This window comes from Sceloporus occidentalis, unplaced genomic scaffold, assembly GCF_023333645.1.
Source record: "Sceloporus occidentalis isolate IW3139 unplaced genomic scaffold, rSceOcc1.0.p SCAF_6, whole genome shotgun sequence".
Taxonomy (NCBI): Eukaryota; Metazoa; Chordata; class Lepidosauria; order Squamata; family Phrynosomatidae; genus Sceloporus; species Sceloporus occidentalis.
In genome coordinates this window covers 65,930,507-65,954,949 of record NW_028316986.1, presented here as the reverse complement: position 1 = coordinate 65,954,949, position 24,443 = coordinate 65,930,507, and the positions used below count along the sequence as shown (strand labels likewise).

At 40.6% G+C, this 24,443-nt stretch overlaps 1 protein-coding gene across 3 annotated transcripts in view; it reads left to right on the top strand.

Annotated features, from left to right (window-relative positions):
- The window catches only part of SLC35F3 (solute carrier family 35 member F3), a 184,357-nt gene that overhangs the window by 156,390 nt on the left and 3,524 nt on the right, over positions 1–24,443 (top strand). For all 3 annotated transcript variants that reach the window (XM_089529898.1, XM_089529899.1, XM_089529900.1), the window contains 3 exons: positions 8,026–8,245; positions 12,115–12,240; positions 20,805–20,997. In XM_089529898.1, coding sequence (XP_089386024.1) covers positions 8,026–8,245; positions 12,115–12,240; positions 20,805–20,997 — 539 coding nt within the window. The remainder of the gene's footprint in view (positions 1–8,025; positions 8,246–12,114; positions 12,241–20,804; positions 20,998–24,443) is intronic.

Sequence of the window (24,443 nt, the reverse complement as noted above, 5' to 3'; positions counted from 1 at the left end):
TTGGCTTGTCTGGAGAAAATGCTGTTAGACAAATAGGAACTCTCAAATATGAGCATCGAGAGTACAATATGTTTCAGTTTTCTTTCTCTTTGAACTGTTTCTGTACTATTTTGTCACTGTAAAAATGTAATTAATGCCTATGTTGGTGTTTTTACATCTCCTAATCCCTTCTTGTTGTACTTATTGATTTTTGTCAACCATTCTAGCAGTCTTTTTTTTTCACTTGCTTAAGACAAGGGCAAAAATCTTTCAGATAAATAAAATGTCCCTTAAAATAAGAACACGTTGACTGAGATTTGATTTTTTCCTCACATAGTTTCTCAATCTAATAAAAAATAGGGTTGAGTTACATAAAATTTGGTGATGTCACAGTCTGCCCATCTGCTGTTATGTGTGGGTTTCTTACACGACATCTGAACAAGTATTTATAGTAATAGATTATCTTATAAAATGAAGTATGATAGTCAACATTGTCCCAAATCACCAGTGATTTACAGTGACATTTCAACTCACAAGGTCTGCAGTATTAAGCAGACTTACCGTACTTGAAAATAAGTGGGACTAAGTTTAGCATATTTTGGATTAAAAAAGATTTGGAGTCAATTTTCAAAATTGTTCAGAGCTAATATGTCACACTATGCAATCTAAATTTTATTTGCTTGTTTGTTAACATCATTCTATAATAGAAAAATACTAAGACTGTATTCACTGGTAGGTTCTCTTCAACAAGCAGTATTTGGAGGTGGACTAGAATATCTCAGTAATATCAGCCTGGAATTGGGCTGTTCTGGAATTTCTGGTCTGAATTTCACAGCACACCATGATGTTACTAATTTATTTGAAATAGCAGTTACCAGCCTGGGGGCTGATACAGCCCCAAGTATGACTTGCGGGCTTCATTGTGTCTGACATTTACAAAACATTTAGCAATCCAAACCTCTGGATTACTTGCAAAGGTTCTGCCATAGAAACCTATACCAACTTGGAGAACTATTGAGCATAGTTGGGTTTTTTATAACTACAGGCTTAGAAAATCACAAATTTGGTGATGTCTGTGGAGGGGGGAAGCACACATATAAACATATATATGCATGCATACATCTACACAAAACAAAAACAAAGACTAGCCCATAACTGATAATAATAGCAGCTATTAGAATATAATGAGGGCAATCTGAAACATCAGTTAAAATCAAATAACTAATTGTTATTTACTGTTGGGTGGCCTTTGATCTATGGCAACCCTAGGAATTATCTCTATCACTAGTTGCCCAGCTCTGGTCTTGCAAAGCCAGGACCATGACTTCCTTGATTGAATCAAGGCCCCTGTAATGTGGTTTTCCTATTTTCCTACTGCCTTCCACTTTGCTGCTGTTGTGTGACTTCAAGTTGTTTCTGACTTATTGTGATCCTGAGGTGAACCTATCATGGGGTTTTCTTGGCAAGATTGGTTCAAAGGGGGTTTGCCTTTGCCTTCCCCTGAGGCTGAGAGAGTATGACTTGACCAAGGTCACCTAGTGGGTTTCCATGGCTGAGTGGGGATTTGAACCCTAATTTCAAATCATAGTTCAATGCTCAAACCACTACACCATTTTGGTTTTCCACGTTACAATGAGTCACGTTTTCTTATGATATGTCCAACACACATACACAAATGCCCCATGTATTTCAATTTTGCCTCTCCGGATCTAAAGGAGCATACTTCATCCTGTTGAATCATGGTCATCAAACTGAGTAATCAGAATATGGATTAATTAATTGTGGTTCTTTTGCACTGGAAGAGGGAACATACTTTCCTTTTTAAAAAATTAAGAACCTTGCCTTTGTCTTCTTCCTGTGGCTTCCTACATGCTGCAGCATCTTCACTCAATAAACCTGTGCATGTGCGGTTCTTTCCAAAATGTTTTAAAAAGATATGAAACTTTTTGTCAAAATAATCCCTGGCAGTGGCCAAAAAACAAATCTTCCTCAAGGCATTTGGACAATTGCACTTAAATAGTTGCTGCTCTGATTTAAAGAATTGCTGTTAATAGCCTGAACCACTCTTGCAACTTACTTGACTGCTTAACTTAAGGGACAACCCAAAACATTTGTGTAAAGCTTTAAGACTGTCAGTGACTGTAAAAGCACATCCTTTTGATTTGCTGAGGAGTTTTTAAAAAATCAGCCTCTGCTGTGTCTCGGGTGAAGTTTGGGAAAGATAACTTTGGAACAACAACTCCCATGGTCACATGGTCTGGAGGATTATGGAAGATAAAGTCAAGAATATTTCCAAGGTCAGATTTCAGGATAAAGGACACTGGAAAGATAATCAAAACAGCCAGTGACAGGTTTTGCTTACAGGATAGTGTAACGTGAACGATCAGGCACCCATTCACACTACAGAATCACAATGCTATTATTATATCCTATGGATTTCTGGGATTTGGAGTGTAGCAAGAAATATTTATAATCCCCAGCCAGAGAGCTTTTAGGCCTCACCAAACTACATATCACATTATTCCATAAGCATCTAAAGTGGAATAATAGTGCTGTAATTATATGGTGTAAATCATCCCCAAATGTGCCCTTCTACAATGTCCACCACCTTTTTCTTGAACAGGAACAGTTACTTACATATCTATGGAGTGATAGTTCTTAATAAGACAACTCCATCTTGCCAGTCTAAATCTGACCTATTTCAATGAATGCCCTACTAATAAATTACTATAGACAAAAGGAATATTGGAAAGGAATCCTAGAGCATTTCTCAAATTTCAATTTGTCTAAGGTTTATGGTAATTATCTTTACTGTATTGTTTTTTTACCATGGAAACTTGAATAATAATAATACAATCTATTTATATTCCTCCTTTTCCTTGCGGAATCAAGGCAGATTACAAAACAAAGGCATCAAAAATACAAAACACCTCTCATCAAAAACATCACAGCAATATTATAATAATAATTATACAAAAAAATTAAAAGAATATAGAGTACAAAATCCAAAATATACAGCACAATACATAGCATAATAATTTAAATGGCAATCCCTGGCACTTCCCTGGCAGCAGAACAACTACCAATATCAAATTAGATATGTTAAAATAACATCACATGGCATAATAATCAAACATAACAAGCAATATAACAATCTCCAACTCTCCCCCAACAATAAAATAACAAACAAGTACAAATTACATGCTTAAAATAGTTATATTATCAGTAATCTCCCTCTGCCTGTTGCCATCTCTCTCCATAGTTAATATACTAATAATAATTTTTAAAAAACCATCCAACCTAATGTCCACTATAGGCTGATGATGTTCTCTAGGCTGGTTCAGCCAGGTGGGCTCAGGTGTTTCTGTGCCAATGGGGTGATGGTCCTGGGCTTGGAGCCTACATTTTAAAGGTGCAGCTCTCCTTTAAACAGAGTATGGTTGTGTCAGAAGCATCACATCAGCAACTTATGCAAGGCAACTGGGTCATGCCTGTTTAGTGTACTGTGTATTACACTGGGAGCTTTACAGCTTTACTGCTGCATAGTTAGAGCCTGTCAACAGTATCCTGAATGTCTCTAGAATGAGCTATTCAGGCGGCTATGCAATGATGCAACTGTATGTGTAGATGGTAATGATTATGGCTTTAATAGCACTGTCCTACCACTGTTTTATTACTGCAACATCCTAGATCAGTGGTTGCAGAAAAATTCACCTTCCTGCACAATAAAAAGGTACACTAATGTGTCTTTCACATTAGCCCTATGCACACAGTTTATGGAGGGGAAGCTTTTCCTGGTATGGAAATAAAATATGAAAACAACTTCCTTAAGTTCTTTGTGTGTCAGGTTGTTGTCAAAAGCACATGAGTAGTAACACTGTCCTAGTTTTGTAGTTGTGTATTGTATGTACCAAAAACTCACTATATCATCTGGAGCTTGGGTCATTTTCAATCAAAGGATTTTATCGCACAGAGGGAAATCGGGGGTTTAAGGAGTCAATATCCCGGGGAAATTGTACAATCGCAGTGAAGATTTTCACACACACTGCAAATAAAGCAGAGTTATTTGAGGAATAACCAGGGAATAACTGGCAACAAATCATTCACAGGATTTTCCCATAAATGATTTGTTGCTGGTTATTCCCAGGGTAAGTCCTCTTTAATCGTGATGTCATGTGAAAATCTTTACCACGATCACAAAGTTTTCTCAGTATATTGACTCTTTAAACTCCCAATTTTTTACCATATGATAAAATCCAAAGTATAATTTAAAGCTTTGCTTTATGGTTGTTAGCAGTCATCAAGGCAGCTTCGACCTATGGCAACCCTTTGAACTAGAGTTCTCCAAGTGCCCCTGTCATTAGCAGCCCTAGGACTTGCAGACTCAAAAAAAAAAAAAAAAAGACTAACCAGGAAAGTCAGGAATTTATATTTTGTTTGACTGGAACGGTTAGTGTGTCTTTTTACTATAATCTTGGCATCTTGCCTACACTGCAGTAAAATTTTCTCATACTGCTTAACAAGAAAGACATCACTTTTTCCTGTTCTACCACCACCACCACCACCCTTGGTTTTCTTTGGCCTATTTCCTGTTGACCTCTTTGCGAACTCACTGGCATTGTGGAGTCATGGAATTTCTTTTACTCTTGGGGTACAAAACCTTCCTCTTCTCTACACCTCAAGCAGTAGCAGGAAACTACACTCCACTGCACTTCAGCCTTACAGCACAAAATTCTCACGACTGGTTAATGAATGAGAGAGTATGTGTTTTTGGGTCCTGCTATGTTGTAAGCATTTTCTTGCACCTCAGCACTAGATCCACCTTTCTGATCAGTTTTTCAGCTTGATTTTGGCAATGTAAATTTGGCAGTTCTCCAACTCTAAATTATTCCATATTCCATTGCCAAGGAAGGTGTTTTGATGACCCAGCTATACTGTTAAGAACATCATCACAAATGTTAGCTGACATGTGCTCTGTACTAGGAGCACCTTGGGACCTTTTCTTCATGCAAGAATTTATGCAGCTATAAATCGCAAGGTACTTAACTATAAAATGAATTTTCTTTTGAACTCATTTCAGTGAAGTGATATTTGTATAATATACATTTCAAGGAAATTTGCTCTGCCTTCAGCACATTAATCTTACCTGACTTTATTCAGATACTTAAAATCCACCTGGAACTTCAATGTGCTTTTTAAAGTGAATGTTTAATATTGTTTGTAAGTGAAGAGAATTGGCACATCCAAGTTACAGGGAGACCTAGGTTCAAATCCCCACTAAACTGTGAGATTCAGTACTGATCTGTCACTGCCTCTTAGCATAACCTCCTTTTCAGGATTATTGTGGGGATAAATTGAGAGGAATTATATCTTCTGCCATGAATCCCTCTGAAGAAAAACAGCACATGAGAGAACAAGCATGGTGGAACAGTTTGAGTGTTGGACTAAGACTCCAACAGAAGTTCAAAGCCCCACTCAGCCATAGGAACCCTCTGTGGACTTTATCACATGGGACGAATTTGCAGGTTGTTTTTCAGATGATGTTTGGGGTTAACCTGAACAGAAAATTTAAAACAACAACAACACATTTTCGTGATGTTTTTCACACAACGTTTGCATGAAAGAGAAATAATGCAAAAATAGCCCAAACACAAAGTCCTCAAAACCAGCTCCTTTTTACTTTCATTAAATTCCAGAAGTACAAAGGAGCTTTCCATTCAGATTATTTCTCTTTCATGCCAACACATCTGACAAAAAACACCTGGATTTTAAAATCCTGTTTCTGCATGGGATTTTACCAGTTCACCCTCCATATGATAAAGCCTTGTGTTTGATTTGTCATAAACTTTAATGGACAGTAACTCGTTTCATAAAATGTGATTTCTCTTTCTCTCGCCCCACAATACACTGTTGGTTTTGCTGCAAAAAACTAAAAGGACTACTTATTCTACTACAGATTTACTTAAATGTATTGATCCAGCAAGATTTGAGCATTGAACTACAACTCTGGAGACTAGGGTCTGAATTCCCGCTTGGCCATGAAAACCCACTGGGTGACCTAGGGCAAGTCACAGACACTCGGCTTAAGTCAGAAGTGACTTGAAGGCATGCAACAACAACAATTGATTTTAAACTATTTCTCCATTTCTAAATGTGATACATAAATATGCAGTAAACAATGCCATAATGACTCTTTCTTTTTAACGGGTGAATTGTTTTCTACAGTGCTCATGAATTTGGACTAACTTGGCATCTTTAAAAGTGAATACCTGCCCTGTCCCAAATTGGATACAGTAATTTTAGTGCGTCATGCTTTCTGCAGTTAAAATTTCCCTTAATTTTGGACTGGCTGTGTAGGTAACCCTTAGGTTAAGCATTTAAAACTTTAAGCATTTGTTCTACCAGACAGTTTGCCACCATGTTGTGTTTTACACAGGATTAATGGTAAGATTTCTCATAAGGTTTCTCATTGCATTTATCTTTAAAACTGCACCTTGCCTACAGAAAACACAGATTGATAACTGTGGCTCCTTCTCTTCCTCCTTTTTGAAACTCTAAACAGTAAAGTTTGCTGTTGCCCAAAACTTTTTATCTGTTTTTTGTTTTGTTTTGTTTTTGGTAAGTTTCCAGGCTTGATATGCTCAGGAGGGGAAACTATGGCTGCGAATTTCATCCAATGCTGCCAAGAAATTAACATTTTATTGACAGTTTCCTTAAGAAACTTAATTCCTTCATATGATGTTTTTTTCTTTTTTTCTTTTTTGTTGCAAATTTCATTCAGTTTTGAAGAACGTAAAATATTATAGCTATTTGTTGATTTCCAGTGATATTTTAAATGAAGTCACAACTTTAAACAGTCAAACCAGGCAGTCTCCAAACAGGTATGAGCCGAATAAATCTGTTTTTCAAATCCGAAATAAAGTTCAAACAGTAAATTAATAAATTTAGCATATATTTAGAAGAAATGCTACTTTAAATGGTGAAAGATGTCTGTTTGTCATAGATGGTAATTGTCCTTAGCTGCATATCTTGCATTTAGCAAACTTTGCTTCATGATTGGTCATTAGAAGAGAACATATGATTAATTTGTAAGTATGGTTGATTAATCACCTACCTATCTCCAAGAAAACACTGCTGTGAGTGGGAGGATATACAAATAATAAGGAATGTATGTTCCTGTTATTGTCCAGATTGACACCCCCAGTCCAAACTGACTTTTGTGGTTGCTTTAAACAATTAATGGATATTTTAAATGAATAAATGCTAAGGAAACACCATTTCTGGATAGTTTTTGGCATACTGTATATTCTTGTTTTCTTCTAGGGACATTTGCTATACTATGTAAAGTAAGTTATGTAAAGTAAATGATGCAGAGTGTAGGTCCTTTATAAAATCCTCAGTTATAATTGTGGAGTGTAATTTCTTTTTAGTAGGCTGCTGCTTGCTATCCTCTAGTTTGTGCTGTTGTGACATGTGCAGAATGCATTTCTGTATACTTGCATATTTTGGCCTGTATTGCTGAGGTTCTAAACAGCAACAACCAGAAGGTTCTAAAACTGAATGTTTGACAAATCTGGCACTTTGTCCAGTGAGAATGATGTAATTGTTTCTTTAGTCGCTGAACTGTTTGCTCCTGCACTCTGGAAACCTCATCATCTCACCCAGCAGCTATTATGCCAATTCCAGATCAGGGCAGAACTACTGGTAAGTGAAGCCACATGTATTAATTCTTCCAGAGAGGTTGCGATGCATTTCTAATAAGTGTACTATGAAACTGTTACTGTATTGGGATTTTGAAAGAGCTGGAAATGATTTGGTATCATTTTTAATTTTAATGTGTCATCAGATCAAGTTATTGTTCAGTGTCTGTTTTGAAAGGCTTATAAATACACTTGATGCTTCTCTCTGGATTTATAAAGCAATATTGGTTGAGTTTTGGTTTGGTTCCACACTGGAGTATCAGTGTAGCTGATAACTAATATTACAGTTTTAAAGGACACTTCTATTGCTACAGTGTCTAACATTCTTTATTTATTTTTGTTTTAGGGAATGCTGCCAGTTTTTTGGAGACAACGGCTTGACATTGAAGGCATTTTTTACCAAGGCAGCACCATTTGGTGTTCTTTGGATACTCACAAACTACCTGTATTTACATGCAATAAAAAAAATAAACACTACGGATGTCTCCGTGCTGTTCTGCTGCAACAAAGCTTTTGTGTTCTTGCTTTCATGGATCGTTCTCAGGGACAGATTCATGGGAGTGAGGGTAAGTGATTAACTATCTCTCTTGTTCAACACCATTACAGAGCCCTGGTGGTGCAGTGGTTAAATGCCTGTACTGCAGCCACTCAATCAAAACCACAAGGTTGCGAGTTCAAGACCAGCAAAAGGGCTCAAGCTTGACTCAGGCTTGCATCCTTCTGAGGTAGCTAAAATGAGTACCCAGTTTGTTGGGGGCAAATTAGCTTACAGTTGTAAACCACTTAGACACTGCTTAGGCGGTATGAAGTGGTATATAAATGAAGCTTGTTTGTTTGATTTCTATCACCCATAATATTTTAGTATTTTCAGTGACTTCCCTAACATGTAGTACAGTATTTAAATTTATACTTTGAGTAGCAGTCTCGTTCCTGAGAAATTTGAAGGCTTGCTCCCAAATTAAATTAGTTCCTAAAATTATCATTGTTTCTTATCTTCAATGAGGATGCAGAACTGTGTGGCTGTCAGGCATCCCCACCTCATTTGGCTGCACATGCTTTTGATGGGGCCCAGACATACCTTAGTCCCCCCTGCAGCTGTTTCCCAGCCAAAAGGTCAATCAGATGTGATGATGTGTCACTTCAAGTTGCCATATTGGCTGAGAAATAGTTGTTGTTGTTGTTAAAAAGGCTTTTAAGGCATGTATAGAGGATTGGAGGTGGTAGGTGAGTGATGTGGTTTTATGGTGGTGAAAACCTCCCAAAGATCATGCCAAAATGGGGAGGACTTGGCTTCTGTGGAAGATGGGGGCTTCTGGGACCACATAGGTGAGGTTTCTAGGCTGCATTTGGCTCGTGGACTCCACTTTCCCTCACCCCTGCTGTAGACATTGTTATGGTTTCTTTCTTCTAAAGATTAGCTAATTTATCACTTATCGGTTACAGCTGGCCAAAGTGGAAATTTGAATTGATTCCGATCTGCTTGTGGTTCACACTAGCGCTGAATCAATTTCTCGGAAAAGAAGCAGAAAAAATCAGCATCAAAAATATGCAGGTTAATGGGTCTGGAGCATGGCCTCCTTCTTGGAATCACTTCAGCGATTCGGATTAAGTGGGAACCAGGGGCATTTGAACCGGTTCAAACTGATACATGATCCTATTTAAAAGGTAGTGGAAATAAGGCTCTAATAAACCTTTTTCAGCACTGTTGTTGTTCAGCCAATAGTTTAAGGAAAGACTATGAGGCTAAAATTAGGCACTCTAGTTTGTACTCTTTCTACTTATTTTTTACTTATGTTGACTAGAAGCTGAATTGTCAGAAAATCCAGAGGTCTCAAATAATCCTTTCTAAGGAAAAGCGGGTAACGTTATACCTTAAAAATCAATACATACTAAGCATTGTCTGCTTGTCACTGACAGTTTGAGGAAAGAAGCTGTCTGATATATTAGTTTACATTTTAAGGGGATGCTCTGTGGCCTGTTGAGAGTTCAGCCATACATAATCATGACAAATACCAACTGAGGTCTGAGGTCAATCTGTCTGCCAAGGAACTGGTCTTTGTGTGCTGAATAAAAGGCACATTCTTTTTTCCCTAAGTTGGCAAAGTGTTTGGGTAGAAGGCTATTTTGCTTTTTGCAAGCAAGTTTCATTAAAGTCAATAGGGATCATGGTGCCAATGGTGATTGATTGAATGCTGTAACATTCAGCTGCACGCATTATCACATCTGCCCACCGCTGTGACCATATCTTTCCTGTGTTGGCATCCCTTCACTGGCTCCCCCTCCCTTTCCACATTCAGTATAAGCTCCTGCTGTCGACATTTAAAGCCCTCCATGGATTGGCCCCTCCTTACTTATCAGACCTTCTTTCTCCTCACCTTCCCACTCGGGCCCTCCATTCTGGTAGTCAAGGTCTGCCGTCTCAGCCCAGGATTTCCTCTGCCCCATCTCAGATTCGCCCCTTTTCACTCGCTGCCCCTCACTCCTGGAACCTTCTTCCCCCGCGAGCAAGAGCCATCACTTCTTTAACCAGCTTCAAAACAGAGTTGAAGACCATCCTGTTCAGAGAAGCCTTCCCAGGCATTGCATAATTGTCGCTTACTATTTGATGTTCTTTTGGTGCCTGTTTCATTGAATCATTTCCTGTATTGCTATGTATTTTATATGTATTATCCTGCTAGAAAGGCCCCTTCCCCACCACCACTCCCTTTGTGTCGTGTCTTTTTTAGATTGTAAGCCTGAGGGCAGGGAACCGTTCATTTAAAAAGATTGTATGTACAGCGCTGTGTAAATTTACAGCGCTTTATAAATAAAGGTTAATAATAATAATAATAATAACATTCCTTGAAAAGCTGAATTAACTTCCTTCCTTCTTCTGAAAGACAACCTGATTCAGCCTTACTCTGAGTCAATGGCAAAATCTTGCACTAATTTTAGCAAACACAGACATAAGTCTTTGCAGACATGAAATGTGTGCATTCCAAACTGAAGCACTGAACATACTAGACTCGATGAATCAATTCTTGAATGAATTGTCAGTTAGTTAATTGTCAACACATAGGTAAATCCCAGTGATTCAATGGATCTATTTAAGTTGAGACTAAGAACAGTATTCAGGTCTTACTGCTCATATTTGGGTCTGGTTTAAGCATGGCATTTATAATGTTTTTATTCAGTTGAGCAGGCAGCTGATATCTTGTCTGTAGCATTTTGGCATTATTCCTGTAAAGACTGCATATGTTTCTTCAGCATAAGAACACATGAAGCTGCCTTTTAATCAGTCATGTTGTTGCTCCTGCCAGGTCAGTACTCCCTAGTTCAGGGAGGAACATTTTATTATAAGCCCCTCCTGCTACCACAACATAATACCTATTCCAGTATAGCTACTACAGTGGGTCCTTGTTATCCGCTGGGGTTTGGTTCCAGGAGCCCCCATGGATAACAAAATCTGTGTATACTCAAGTTCCATTAAATATAATGGCATAGCAAAATGGTGTCCCTTATATAAAATGGAAAATCAAGATTTACTATTTGGAATTTATCATTTTTTGGAATATTTTCAAGCCATGGATGTTTGAATCCATGGATAAAAAATCAATTGATAAAGAGGGCTGACTGTATAACCATTAGGGGCTTCAATACCCACATTCCCATCTTCCCATCTCCACCACCTGCTCTTTTGTATATCATGGACCAAATAAAATTCTTTAAAATTATTTTAGATTTTTTAAAAATGTACTAATGTATGCAGAAACTACTTAGAAGTAACGGTAGTAGTAGTTGTTGTTGTCATTATTATTTGGTGGCCCTGTTTTGCTTCCAGGTGAGAGGAACTCAGTTATCAGTTCCAAAATTTCTGTCAGAGGGAAACATTGTGATTTTTATATTCATATTTGCTATGTATACATAGGGTGGAAGCCAGTGATTTTTTTTTTCTACAGATGGATTTACTTATATTGGTAAAACTGCTGACTGCCTTTTTCTCCAGCAGCTCCCTATATACCCTTCAGATCGCCTCTGGAGGGTTGGGAGAGATCTTCCTGCTTTAATTTGAGGGGAGGTGTGGAGGGCTACAGGAAGAGGGGAGAGAACAGGAAGATCCCATCACATAAGCAAAAATCCACTTGCATGACAATAGATTTCTAGCTGCAGTGTATAAATCAATATGCTGCTAATGACCATAACATTTTTCAAGAGCACATACCACAAGAACTGTGTTTTTAAAGAATGACATTTTTGCTTATATAACAGGATATGATGCAATCTCTTCATAATTGTTGTGCACTCATCATTTTTGGTTTGTTTTTTCTTAATATTGTATAGGAGTTTGTGCACTGATCGCATTCTTTCAAAAGACAGAAAATAAATTGTTCTTCTGTGTTATATTTCTCTTGATCTTCAAAGAACACTAACACATTGCTTCCATGTATCCAAACAGATTGTGGCTGCTATACTTGCTATTGCAGGGATAGTCATGATGACTTACGCAGATGGTTTCCACAGTCATTCAGTTATTGGAATAGCTCTTGTTGTGGGATCTGCCTCAATGTCAGCTCTCTACAAAGTAAGTATGGTCAAACTCAGTTTGCAGGTGCCAAGCCAGCCTGGTGTGCTACCAAAATGTCCTAAAGTATCTTCATATCAGTTCTTCCAATGGGGATTCCAGGTTCACAGTGGCGGGATACAGACGGGCAGGGGAAGACGTCTTGGAGGTGTATTCTGCTGAATACAGAGCCTCCAGACCGCCCGCCCCGGGGGCGTGGCTCAGGAGATGGGGCTTCCACATGGGGGGCAGTGAAGACGCCTCACCTGGGGCCGTTTCAGACCCGGAGTTTCCAAACCGCCACCTCGGAGGACGCTGCAAAGAGAGAGGCAGCTTCCTCACAGGCGGCCAAAAACGGGGCTATTTTTTCTTTTGCCGGCTGGCGGGTGCGCAGCTGCGCAGCTGCAGCGCTAAGCAGCGGCGGCAGAAAGCCTATGGGCACATTTAAAGTGCCCAAGCCCCTTTAAAACTTTTCGCCCCGCTCTGCCCAAGAACAATGGTGGTCTCCTGCCAGCTGGTGATCAGCTGGTGTTGGCATCCTTGTCCGCTTGCACGTTGGTAGTGTCACCAGCATCATGGATGCCTCCTCTCCTTTGGTCCCCGCGCTCCTGCTGAATCTGCAATGCACAGCTACAGCTGTCTCCGCTGCCACCGTTGTCCCCCTGCCATCCCCCATCACCTCCCTTGTATATATGTAAATATTTACAGTTTTAGCGTTTTTTATTGTTAGGTGAAAATGGCACAGGAATGTGTGTAGGGGTTCACTTTAAAGTCCAAACTTTCCAAGCAGCGCATGCGTACATGTTGCTCTAGGGTTAGGGTTAGGGTTAGGGTTAGGGTTACGAGTCTTAAAATGCGCTGCAGCTGTGCTGCAGCTTCCACACCTGCATGGCAGCTGACGCTGCAATTAAAGCCTGACTGCAAACTGCGCATGTTCCAGGACCCCGACTCATTATGTGACGCAGCAGACACGGAGCTTTTAAATGGGCAACTTAAATTAGCGGCGTAGCAATTCTGGCGTACCGGTGCAGCAGCTTACAGACGGAGCTGCGCAGCTGCGCATCAAACAGAAAAGAAGCGGGGAAAAGCAGCACCTTTTTAATGCCGCTTCTTCCCGCTTGGGGCGTGCGGGGGGCGTGTTCATGGCGGCATTCAGGTAAGGCCCGTCTGAAGGCTCTACCTTCATGACGTCATGAATACACCCCTTTTTGCCCGTCTGTATCCCGCCTAAGTTTAGCACAAAACTGCTGTTCTATACCGGTGTCATTATAGTTGATGCCTCATCTTCTAAAACAAAATTGTTTTGACATCACATATGGCACCACAGTAATTACTGCAAGAGGAGGAACTGACAGAGATACTGAAGGGCCAGATCCAGTAATGGCCTGGGTGCTCCAGATGGAAGTTCCTACTGCTACCCCACCAAAGAGCATTGTGTAGCTAGTTCATCTTTTCCTTTGACAGAGATGTAAGAAGGGGAAGGGGCAAACAGGAGAGTTATAAACAGATGGAAAAAAGAGTGACATCACACGGGACAGTTAGAAACTGAAAACATTGTTATTTGTATTTCCTGTAAAATTCCACAAATGATGCAGGACAATTCTCACAAAAAAGTTGGTCTGGAAGTATCCTTCACCATCCTCTACTTTTTTTGGTGAAATAGTCCCTTTCACTGTTTTGGAGTCTTGGGAGGTATTTGCTACTAGCTGCCTGGAAAGCAATCTAGAAAATGGTTTAGAAAATCTTCAATGGCTACTCTCTGTATCAGCAGCAAATAAGTGAGGAGAAAAGGAAATGTGAAAGAGATTTCCTTAACTGTTCTCTCTAGGATGTCTTACATTGCTGACTCTTCAGAGATTATCGGGGGTAGAAGAAGAAGAGTGATGTAATGATGAATGAAAGGGAAGCTTATTGTATCCGATTCTGCTGGGACTGTTCAAAAATTAATCCCACTATTTTCTTTTTTTTTTTAAATGTATTTGAAAGCTTTCAAAGAAACATTGGCACGTTCCAGATGCGCAAAAAGTACGTACTAGGTACGTACTAGGGTTAGGAAAGGGCGTCCTTTCCGGGCGCCCTAACCCTAGTACGTAGCTAGTACATACAAAATGGTGGCACCCTATACACATGGGCACTGCCATTTTGACATGCCGGATGCTTAGTGTCCACATGTCCCCCTGCGCTTGCGACATCACGAGTGCGCCATTTGCGCACTCATGCATCGCAACTGTGACGCAAAAAGAAGCCGCTTTTTGCGGCTTCTTTTTCCACCGCCAGGAAGCCTCCCCGTTTGGAGGCTGAGCCTTCCCAGTGGTGGAAACGGAGGCGGTGGCGGTGGCTGTAAACCACCATAGTTTTGTTTCTTTGGTACGCATACTTTAGCCATGTTTTTAGGTGTTTCTCATCCACAAAGAATAAAAATAATTAACTGAAAAACAAAAGACACAGAAAGTAAAAATGGCAGTGATTCAACCTAAATAATGTCTCTCTGATCGGATGAGACCAATACATGGATTCTCTTCCCATTTTGTAACTCCCATACATGCAGACCTAGGTATGTAATATTCACTAGTACAAATAATATAATAGTTGCATTTGTTCAGGAGATAAATACTATACAAAATTAATTGAGTTGCAGGAACTGATAAATATTAAGAACCTATTCAGTTTCCACAAAGAAGGTTTATTTTCCTACGTTTGTGTAGCAAAAGGCAGGCATAAATGCAGTGCACACACCAGGCATTTCCTTCTGTGTTCAGTGGAATAAAATGTCTGCCACCAGTGGGTAGCTTAAAGTCTTAGCTCTATCTTCTTCTGCATTTGATAGCACTAGTTCTTCCCTTTGCCCTCTCCCCATTTCCTCTCTTCCTGTGATGAAATAAGCACCAGACAGGTTGCCTGTGTGTATTAAAGGAAGAGAAGTTCAAATTCCATGTTAAAATCTTCTGATCCAAAGCTGAGTTCACCCTAATGAGCACATAAATAAGAGCCAGTTCTGTCTGCAGAGCTGCTTCTTTTGCCATTTTGTCTGTGACATGTCTCTCCCCTGCTTTGCATTAAATGAGAATCTTGTTGGGAGAACTAAAATAAAACAGACTTCTAAAAGCTGGGGAAGGGATGTAGATCCCACTGATTGTACAAAGGCAGAAAAATAAAATGGTAGGAAAAAGAATCCAGACTTCCAATACACCAGCAACCTTTCTGAGAGCAGTCAGCTGTACCAAACATGCTTCTTACTAAAGGAGAGGCTGGTTTGTACATTAATATTCCATAAGAGTACCTTTGTAAAGTCTTTCTTTCATGTCCTGAAACAAGTCATCTGAAAAGTTTATGAGAGCAGCAGATGGTTCCTCACTATGGAATTCAATGTAAATAAGCAAAGTCTTTGAAATAGTTTCTCTGTATCTCTAGTAGTCATTGGCTGCATCCACAGTACGGAAATAATCCAGTTTAACACCATGTTAACTGCTATGGCTCAGTGCTATGGAATTATTGGAACTGTAGTTTTGTGAGATATTTAGCTTTCTCTGTCAGAGCGCTCTGATGCCTCAACAAACTACAATTCCCAGAATTCCATAGTACTAGCCAAAGAAAGTGGGGGATAGGGGTGGTCCTCACCAAGTATGTCAGCATTATTTTAATTGCTGGAGAAATTAGCTTTGCAAGAGGCTGGGTAACCTTTAGGACTGTTTGCACCTGTTTATACCAGTAATAATTGAGGAGAACTCCAGCCCTGGGTGAATTCAGAGGGGCTTATTTAGAAAAATGCAGAGTGGAATCACACACACACACACACACAAGCACACAGAACTGCATTCAGAGCTAATGGAAATGGTATTATGGAAACAAGATGGCAGAGTTTGAAATATTTGCATGGGGTGTGTGTGTGATGATTACCTGTTCAATGAGAGAACCACTGAAATCTGGGGTGCTTCAGATGGGGAGGTCTGAAGGTGACTCATAACATACACAGAGTACAGAGGTGTATGCCAGCTGTGTGTGTAGAGGCTAGGTTTCTGGAACCAATATTTAGACCTAAAATCTAGCCTCAAGTGGTAGGCTAGCTTTGTCAGGTAACAAAGGCTGAATGTTCTTTCCCAGGAATTGACAGTGGCGTTCTGGACTGGTTCATGGCTTTAGCTTTAGTATGACAAAACAATGATTGGATCAGGACACTCCTAGGATGGATGGGCAGGGAAATCTGGCTGGGAATACTACAGGGGACAGTCAGGAAGGTTGGCATATTGCTTTGGGTGCAATGGGATCCTTTGTCTCAAAGGTGCAAGAGGACATGCAGATGACTTCCGGGGAGGAAGGAGCAATTGATACATCCATCTAGATTTGATTGTTCCATTACCTGGATGTGCACATGCCTCAGGACATGCTCCTTTTCTCCTGGGAACCTGATCTGGTGTTTCTGAAAGGTCACTGATCTCTCAAAAACATGTCTCCAGATAGGAGATATAGAATATGGGGACTCCAAAATACAATTGGGGGGGATATTCAGGATGTGCTAACAATAACATTGAGCCATGGCAGTTAAAGTGGTGTCAGACTGGATTATTTCTGCAGTGCGGATGCAGCCAATGTGATGACACAGACCCTTTATACCTGTGATGTGTATTGAAATAGATAAGATGGTCCCAACATGATGCAAACCATTGTAGACGAAGGTTGTGGTTGTGAACGATATCAATTTGAGACTGTGGTTATGGTAAGTGATTTGGATAGGAATAGTTTCAGTCACATGATTTCAGTGTAAGAAATTCAGGCATATAACCCCTCGCTGTTAAATATCTTACATCCTTTTGAATAATGGTGATGGCACCTGTCACTAAGGGAGGAACAGCTATGAACATGTAAAGCACCAATATAATGAGAGAGGCTGCCAAGTACTACTCGTTGCTCATCAGTATAAAGATATTAGTTTTCGAACTACAGCTCTCAGGTTCCTCTAGCCAGCATGGCCTGTAGCCATGCTGGCTGTGGGAGTGAAACCTGTAGTCCATACCAGTAACTTTTCCAAGCTGTGATGAGAAGCAAACTGATTTAGTGAATCCATCATCATTCACAATTCACTCATGGGTTGTACTGAGACAAGTAGACCAGGAACTACACAGATCCACATAAATGTTTGCTGTTATGTGGCTTCAAGTTGTTTCCAACTTACAGTGACCTTAACGCAAACCTATCCCTTGGAGTGTGGTGGAGTCTCCTTCTTTTGGAGGTTTTTAAAAAGAAGCTGGATGGCCATGCTTTGATTCTATGTTCCTGCATGGCAGGGTTTGGAATGGATGGCCCTTGTAGACTCTTCCAACTCTATGATTCTATGGTGTGTTACAGACCACCCAAAAGTGTTTGGTCTGCCGCCACCGTCATTAGCTGCGCCGAGAAGCCCCAGCGGCTAGACCGCGAGGCTTCCCGGCGCAGCTAAAAAGAAGCGCCGAAATGGCGCTTCTTCTTGGCACCCGGAAGTGGCGGCGTGAGGCGCGCACTCACGGCGTCACTTCCGCTGTGCCATGTCCGGACGCTGTGCATCCAAGACGTAAAAATGGTGGCGCCCGTGTGGATGGGCGCTGCCATTTACTACGCGCTCCGCGCGTACTAGGGACAAGGCCGGTTAGGAATGTAAGACCCTTCCTAACCCTAGCACGCCCCTTTCTAACCCTAGTACGCACAGAGCACGTACTAAATGGTGGTTTGTAACGCACCTATGATTCTTTCACAGGGTTTTCTTGGCAAGATTTATTCAGAGAGGGTTTGCCATTGCCTTCATCTGAAACTGAGAATGTGACTTGCCCAAGATCACCCACTGGGTTTCCATGGCCAAGCAGGTATTTGAACTCTGGTGCCCTGGACTCCTAGTACAACACTCAAGCCACTACGCAATGCTGACTCTCAACCTAAGTGGTAGAGTGCAAAACAGGGTCTCTAGCACAATACTCATATGTTAGTTGATGACATTTCCTTTGTGTATCCTTATTCCTGTTTACAGTTCTACTTTGTAAATCAGCTATTGTGGATGCTAATATTTTAAAAATAAAGTGTAGCATGATAACTGAGATGTAATCTCAATTATAGATAGTGCAGATGTCAGAACAGCACTTTCAGGAGTGTAGTAGTAGAGCACAGTGAGGGCATGTGCCTCCAATTAAGAATTCTGCCCCCCTGTGAAATATCCCTTAACTCTTCAAACCTCTAGCAGTGCAGAAAGTGAGACTTTGGCCCGTTACAGACGGGCATAAAGTACGCGCTCCACGCGTACTAGGGTTAGGAAGGGGTGTCACTTCCTGATGTCCCTAATCCTAGCACGCGTGGAGCGCGTACAAAATGGTGGCGCCCTATACACATAGGTGCTGCCATGGCTATGTCACGACTGCGCCACCTCCAAACAGGGCGGCACGAGGGCGCCTGGGGCGCCCTTTCCGCGGCCCCAGAAGGAGCTCTGTTTTGGAGCTCCTTCCACCTTTGCGTCACTGGGCACTGCCTTTACATGGCTGCGCCAGCGACGCAGAGCACAAAGGGACCAAGTGGCCCCTTTCTCCTCCTCCCCGCTGCCACCGGGTGTCCTTGGGGCTTGAAGCCCTAAGGACACCCCTTTCCAGGCCACGGGGAAGCGGCCTTTTGCCGCTTCCCCGCAGCCTGGAAAGCAGCGGATCAGGGCCTCAGAGGCTGCCGTTGTGGCAGCTGAGGCCCTGATCCGGCAGGGAAAGGGCTGGTTACATGCCGCCTCAAACGGGAGGTGTGTAACGCGCCCCAGAATATCATTCCCACCTACAACTCTTACATTTGCTGTGTTTACATTTGATTTGTAATTTTGTCTGTTCCTTTTTGTGGGGGACCCTTAAGCTCTATTTCAACATGCTCAGCTGAGGTTTTAAGTTACTGCAATGTTAGAAATTTTAAGACTGAAGAAAATTTTCATATTGGGGGGGGACACAATCCTTTTTTGAGGGGTAATGTCCTCATTCCCCTTACCTACTTGCCTAGGTCCAGAGCAATGCAGTTTGAACAATACCATGAGTGTAAATCATATAGCCCTCCAGATACTGAATGGCATCTCCTAGCATTCTTCACCATTGACTATGCTGGCTAAGGCTGCTGAAACATGCAGACCTATGCATCTAGAGGCCCACATGATTCCCACTTCTGAGCTATGCAACACAACATCCTGTCACCTCAAAAAAAATTCAGTGTTGTTAGTACATCCAATCAACTTGGGTGAATCGATTTCCAGTCTTAACAGTGGCCTGTAGTAACCTTGTCAGGCTGACAAAGCCTGAGGTTATAAGGATTGGCATATACAATCTAGGACCTATAATAGGCAATGGACTTTTGAGTGCTTTTGAGTAAAAATTGTTAGCTCCTGTCAGTAGCTATTCAGTGGAAGGTGTCACTACTCCATTCCTCACTGAAGAGAAGGAAATTTTCATTATAGAAACATAGCAAAATTAAATGAAGTTAACATCCTAACTGGAAAGCAATTTGTTTTTCCACTTTTGTGTTGGCTGACTTTAGATCCATTTATAGAGCCATCTATCAAAACTTCCAAGAGCTTTGAAGAAGTGTTGATATTTTTGTGTTAAATTCTGGTTTTATAATTCATCAAACTATACTCAGCTGCATTTAGACACCATTAAAATAAGTGTGAAAAGTTAATCACCATTTAATCTCTGTTAGATGTCAATGGCAACTAAGAACAATCAACTCATTAACTCAGAATAATCCCATCTAAACAGCATTTTCTTCAAAGTAAATTATGCACAGGATTCTAGGTTCAGGTCTTTAATTTTCCTTGCAAATAAAGTAGACCCACTGAATCAATGGGAACTTGCTAAATCTACATGTATAAATGTTACATTGGTTAAATGGTTTTATTCTAGTTGGTGCTAACTTTGGCAGTTGCCCTTAAAATTTTGCTGATAACTTTTTATCATTGCAAATCATTGTGAAAGACTACAAAGGGGCAAAAAGAACTTAAAAGATAAAATTTAGAATTAGAATTGTTTCAAAGAAGAGAGGTTTGACTGGCTTTCCATGATGGAAAGATTTGTGTTTCAAAACAAATCCTGTTTGATTACCAGTCCACATAGTTGGAGAGATTGTGTTAGCTATTGAAGCAATTACTGCTAGATTATGAAACAGGTATATTTATCCTGGTCATTGATTAAGGTTGTAAATGAAAATATTCATAAACTCCAGTATTATAATGTTGAAAACAACATTATAATATTACACCCAGATGAAACAGTATGAATAGCATTTTTCTAGTCTTTTTGCTTGTAAAATATTTTTTCATTATGTACATTTAAAAAAAATGAAAGGTCCGGTTTATGTTATCAGCAAGTTATCTCCCAGTTAATATTACTTTGGCTATTTTCCCCCTATCCTGCAGAATAGACTAATCTGCCTTTGCTTTGTGGCACAAAACAGTCTCTTTCCACTAACATATAAGCATATTGTACACTTGCTTTAGATGATTAGGAATGACACGGTTTATGTTTGAAAATATAAATTGATTTTTATCCATATGTACATCTTTACATTTTTGCTTGGTATCCAAAATGTTTCTGTTTTTGTTACAGGTTTTGTTTAAGCTACTCCTTGGCAGTGCTAAATATGGAGAAGCTGCCTTATTTTTGTCAGTGTTGGCTGTCTTCAATATCCTTTTTGTTACTTGTATTCCTGTCATCCTTTACTTTACCAAAGTTGAATACTGGAGTTCTTTTGATGCCATTCCTTGGGGAAGCATTTGTGGATTTTCAGTCCTATTATTGAGTAAGTACATGCCACACTTCAGCAGACACGAACAAGGTTGTTGATGACCAGGAGTAATGTAGGTCTGTCATCCATAAAGTTGCCATAAATCGAAGTTGTTTGATGGCAAACAGTAACAAAATGCTGCATATTTCTAATGCTTGCCAGTAATAGCTCAAGTCCCCTTAAAGAGACTTAAGGAGAAAACCTGTTGAAGCAAACCAAAGTCCTGCACCCAGTTTCCCTTTGTGGCTAACCACATGCCTCTGGAAAACCTCAAAGCAGGACACGAGCACAAAAACCTTCTCCTACTGTTCTTTCCCCATGTCTAGAGAAAAGCTTGGAAAGGTTACTTTTTTGGAATACAGTTCCCACAATCCCACAGCTGGCATTGCCACTAGCCATACTGGCTGGGAGATTAGGGGGGTTGTACAGAAAGTAATTGTTTCAAGCTCTGATTCAGAAGCACAGAAGTGCCTCTAACTGTAAAGTGATATATATCCATTATGGCTAGTATTTATTATTTATTTAATTTATATCCTGCCTTTCTCCAAGCACAGGAACCCAGGAGGCATACACTTCTTTTAAGAAACACACAATATAATTTAAAAGCTCTCAGTACAAAAGTTAAAATGCAATTAAACTAATTTTGATTTAAAGCACAAATTAACAGCATTAAAAACTTATTAAACAGACTAAAATAAAATACATTCTTTCAAATAGTCTGGATTTTTGGCTTCTGCCTGGGAATGAACCAGTAGCTAATGCAACTGTTTCAAGTGGTCAGTTTTGACAGAGAAATAGAATATGAATGTTTTAATTAATAAATGACTTCAAGGCCTGTTTTTAGTTGCTGCTGAATTGGATTATGTTCCTTTAGTGTGATTATACTGAAGTGAGTCTGAGTTGTTTCTACCATGAATTGGTTCCTTTCATGATAAATGTAACAGCTAAAGGCTGTAGTCCTCTCTAAAACAAAGCCATTTAAAAGTGTAAGCCTGGTGTATTACAGATTTTACTGGATGAGTGCCCTTTAGACTGAGATTTGCTACATAACTTGGATAGTTCCTATCAGCTGTGGTTGATCCTTCTTTTACACTTCAGCGGAACTACATCAGGTGTCAAGTAATTTATTATTTGTACTAGTAACTAGAAACTGGGCATACCAGTAAGTAAGGTCCAGCAAGTAAGCATAACTGGGTACAACCACCACTGAAACCTTTACTCAGGAGGTAGCATTACTAGACAGCATTAAGCAATATATTGTAGCCTGTGTGTATTTGTGTTTCTGTGATGACTATAGAACCAGTTGATTGTAAAAACATTTAAGAGTCTAGTGGCCACATAAGCACTAACAAGATTTGGCATCACCTGACAAAGTGGACCGCAGTCCTCTAATTATGCTAAATAAATCTTTTTTAGCCTTCAAGAGGTCTCAAAAGTCCTACCAAGGGAACTGGGAGGGCTGCCCCACCACACCCACTGAAAAACAAGATACAGCAGGCCATCCACATTTGTTGGGGTTAGGGCTTCAAGACCACTGTGAAAATGGAAAAACTGCAAATACAAAACTATTCCTAGAGAACACCTCTGTGGCAATATCTAGGTCCTCCACCGCAACTTCATGATGATCATTTGCTGGAAGCTGACCACAGAGTTGTTCTTGAGGACCTATAAATGCCTCAAGAAGAGTTTTCTTTAGGAATTTCTTGGTCCTCCACTTCTGCTTCTGCCAAAGGTTGGCCACAGAGTCATGCTGGAGGACCTAGAGATTCCTACAGGGAACATATTACATATGTGAATAATCAAATCCATAAAAGTCAAAGCTGCAAATATGGAGGGTGCAACATCTTCTGGGGCATGGGAAGGCAATCTTTGTGGTTTTGGCCTTGTCCAGGCAATTTAAGGGCTGGAAAGGCCTTTTTTCTAGAATCATAGAATTGTAGAGTTGGAAGAGACCACAAGGGCCAGCCAGTCCAACCCCTGCCATGCAGGAACTCTCAATCAAAGCATCCCCAACAGATGGCCATCCAACGTCTGCTTAAAGACCTCTAAAGAAGGAGACTCCACTACACTCTGAGGGAGTGTGTCCCACTGTCGAACAGCCCTTACTGTCAGGAAGTTCCTCCTAATGTTGAGGTGGAATTTCTTTTCCTGCAGCTTGCATCCATTGCTCCAGGTCCTAGTCTCTGGAGCAGCAGAAAACAAGCTTGATCTCTCCTCAATATGACATCCCTTCACATTCTTAAACAGGGCTATCATATCACCTCTTAACCTTCTCTTCTCCAGGCTAAACACCCCCAGCTCCCTAAGTCGTTCCTCGTAGGGCATGGCTTCCAGACCCTTCACCATTTTTGGTGTACTTCTCCTTTCTCTTTTTGCAGGAAAGTACCTAAACACAAGATGATTTGGCATCCCCACCTTCTGTTTTTGCTGTATACCAGGATGGGCAACTGTGGACCACATTAACCCCTAGAAGACCCTGGAAGGCCACAACTGCTCCTGCAACACTGATGGGAATACCACAAACCAAAATACAAAATTGTCCTCTAACACTTCTAGGACATATGGGGGCATTTTCATGTTTTAGGTTTAAAAAAAAGGCCGATCCTGTCCCTAAATTGGCTGTTGCACCCCACAAAATGTGTGGAAATGTACTCCATCTTTCTAGTAGACATTTTGGAGCATTTCAGGGCAAATAAATATTTTTGAGCATTTTTACTAAATTTGTTTTTGACCCCTAGGAGGCCTCCAAATGTGCTGGAAAACGAACATTGGTACTTACCTGTGATATGTTCATTTCCAGCAGACAAGGGTCCTAACATCCTGTATTCTGGGTTAGCTCCTCCCAATTTGCTCCTGTAGGCAGGGACAATAGAACAAAGACTGGCCCCCTATATAGGGAGGAGCTAGCCCCCCTGCGCCTCAGTCCCTTGATTTTACTTTACTACTCGCTTGGCTTGTTATTGGCTTGTTAATGCCATCCGCAACCACCTACGGTGCACCTGCGGGCATGTTGCCGGGGAGGGATCTCGGAAAGCCTATGGGCCACCGTTTTGCCCACCCCGGCTTTATATTATTTCCAGGGTGAAAAGAGCCACACACTAATCTAAGGGATAGTTAGTTTCTTTTTGATAAAGAGTTAAAGTGCGGTACTCACACTGACCTGTGGATAAGTCAACCCAGGTTTCTGGCATCAATTTTTTTACGTACATTTCTAGACTTATACATGCGTATATACAGTATGCGGTTGTAAGCTAGACTCAATAACCATGTAACTGTCTCATATTCACATCTGCAGTTGTGGCAATGGTGCCACTGCTGCAAATGCCCAAACAGGAAGTAACACACAAATGTACTTACCAGTCACTTTCTGGTAGACAAAAGAACACTCTTGGGGCTAAATTCAGAGGGACAAAATATGTGGAGAAACTGCCCCTCCACAGTCCCTGAGGTCATTTGGGGGG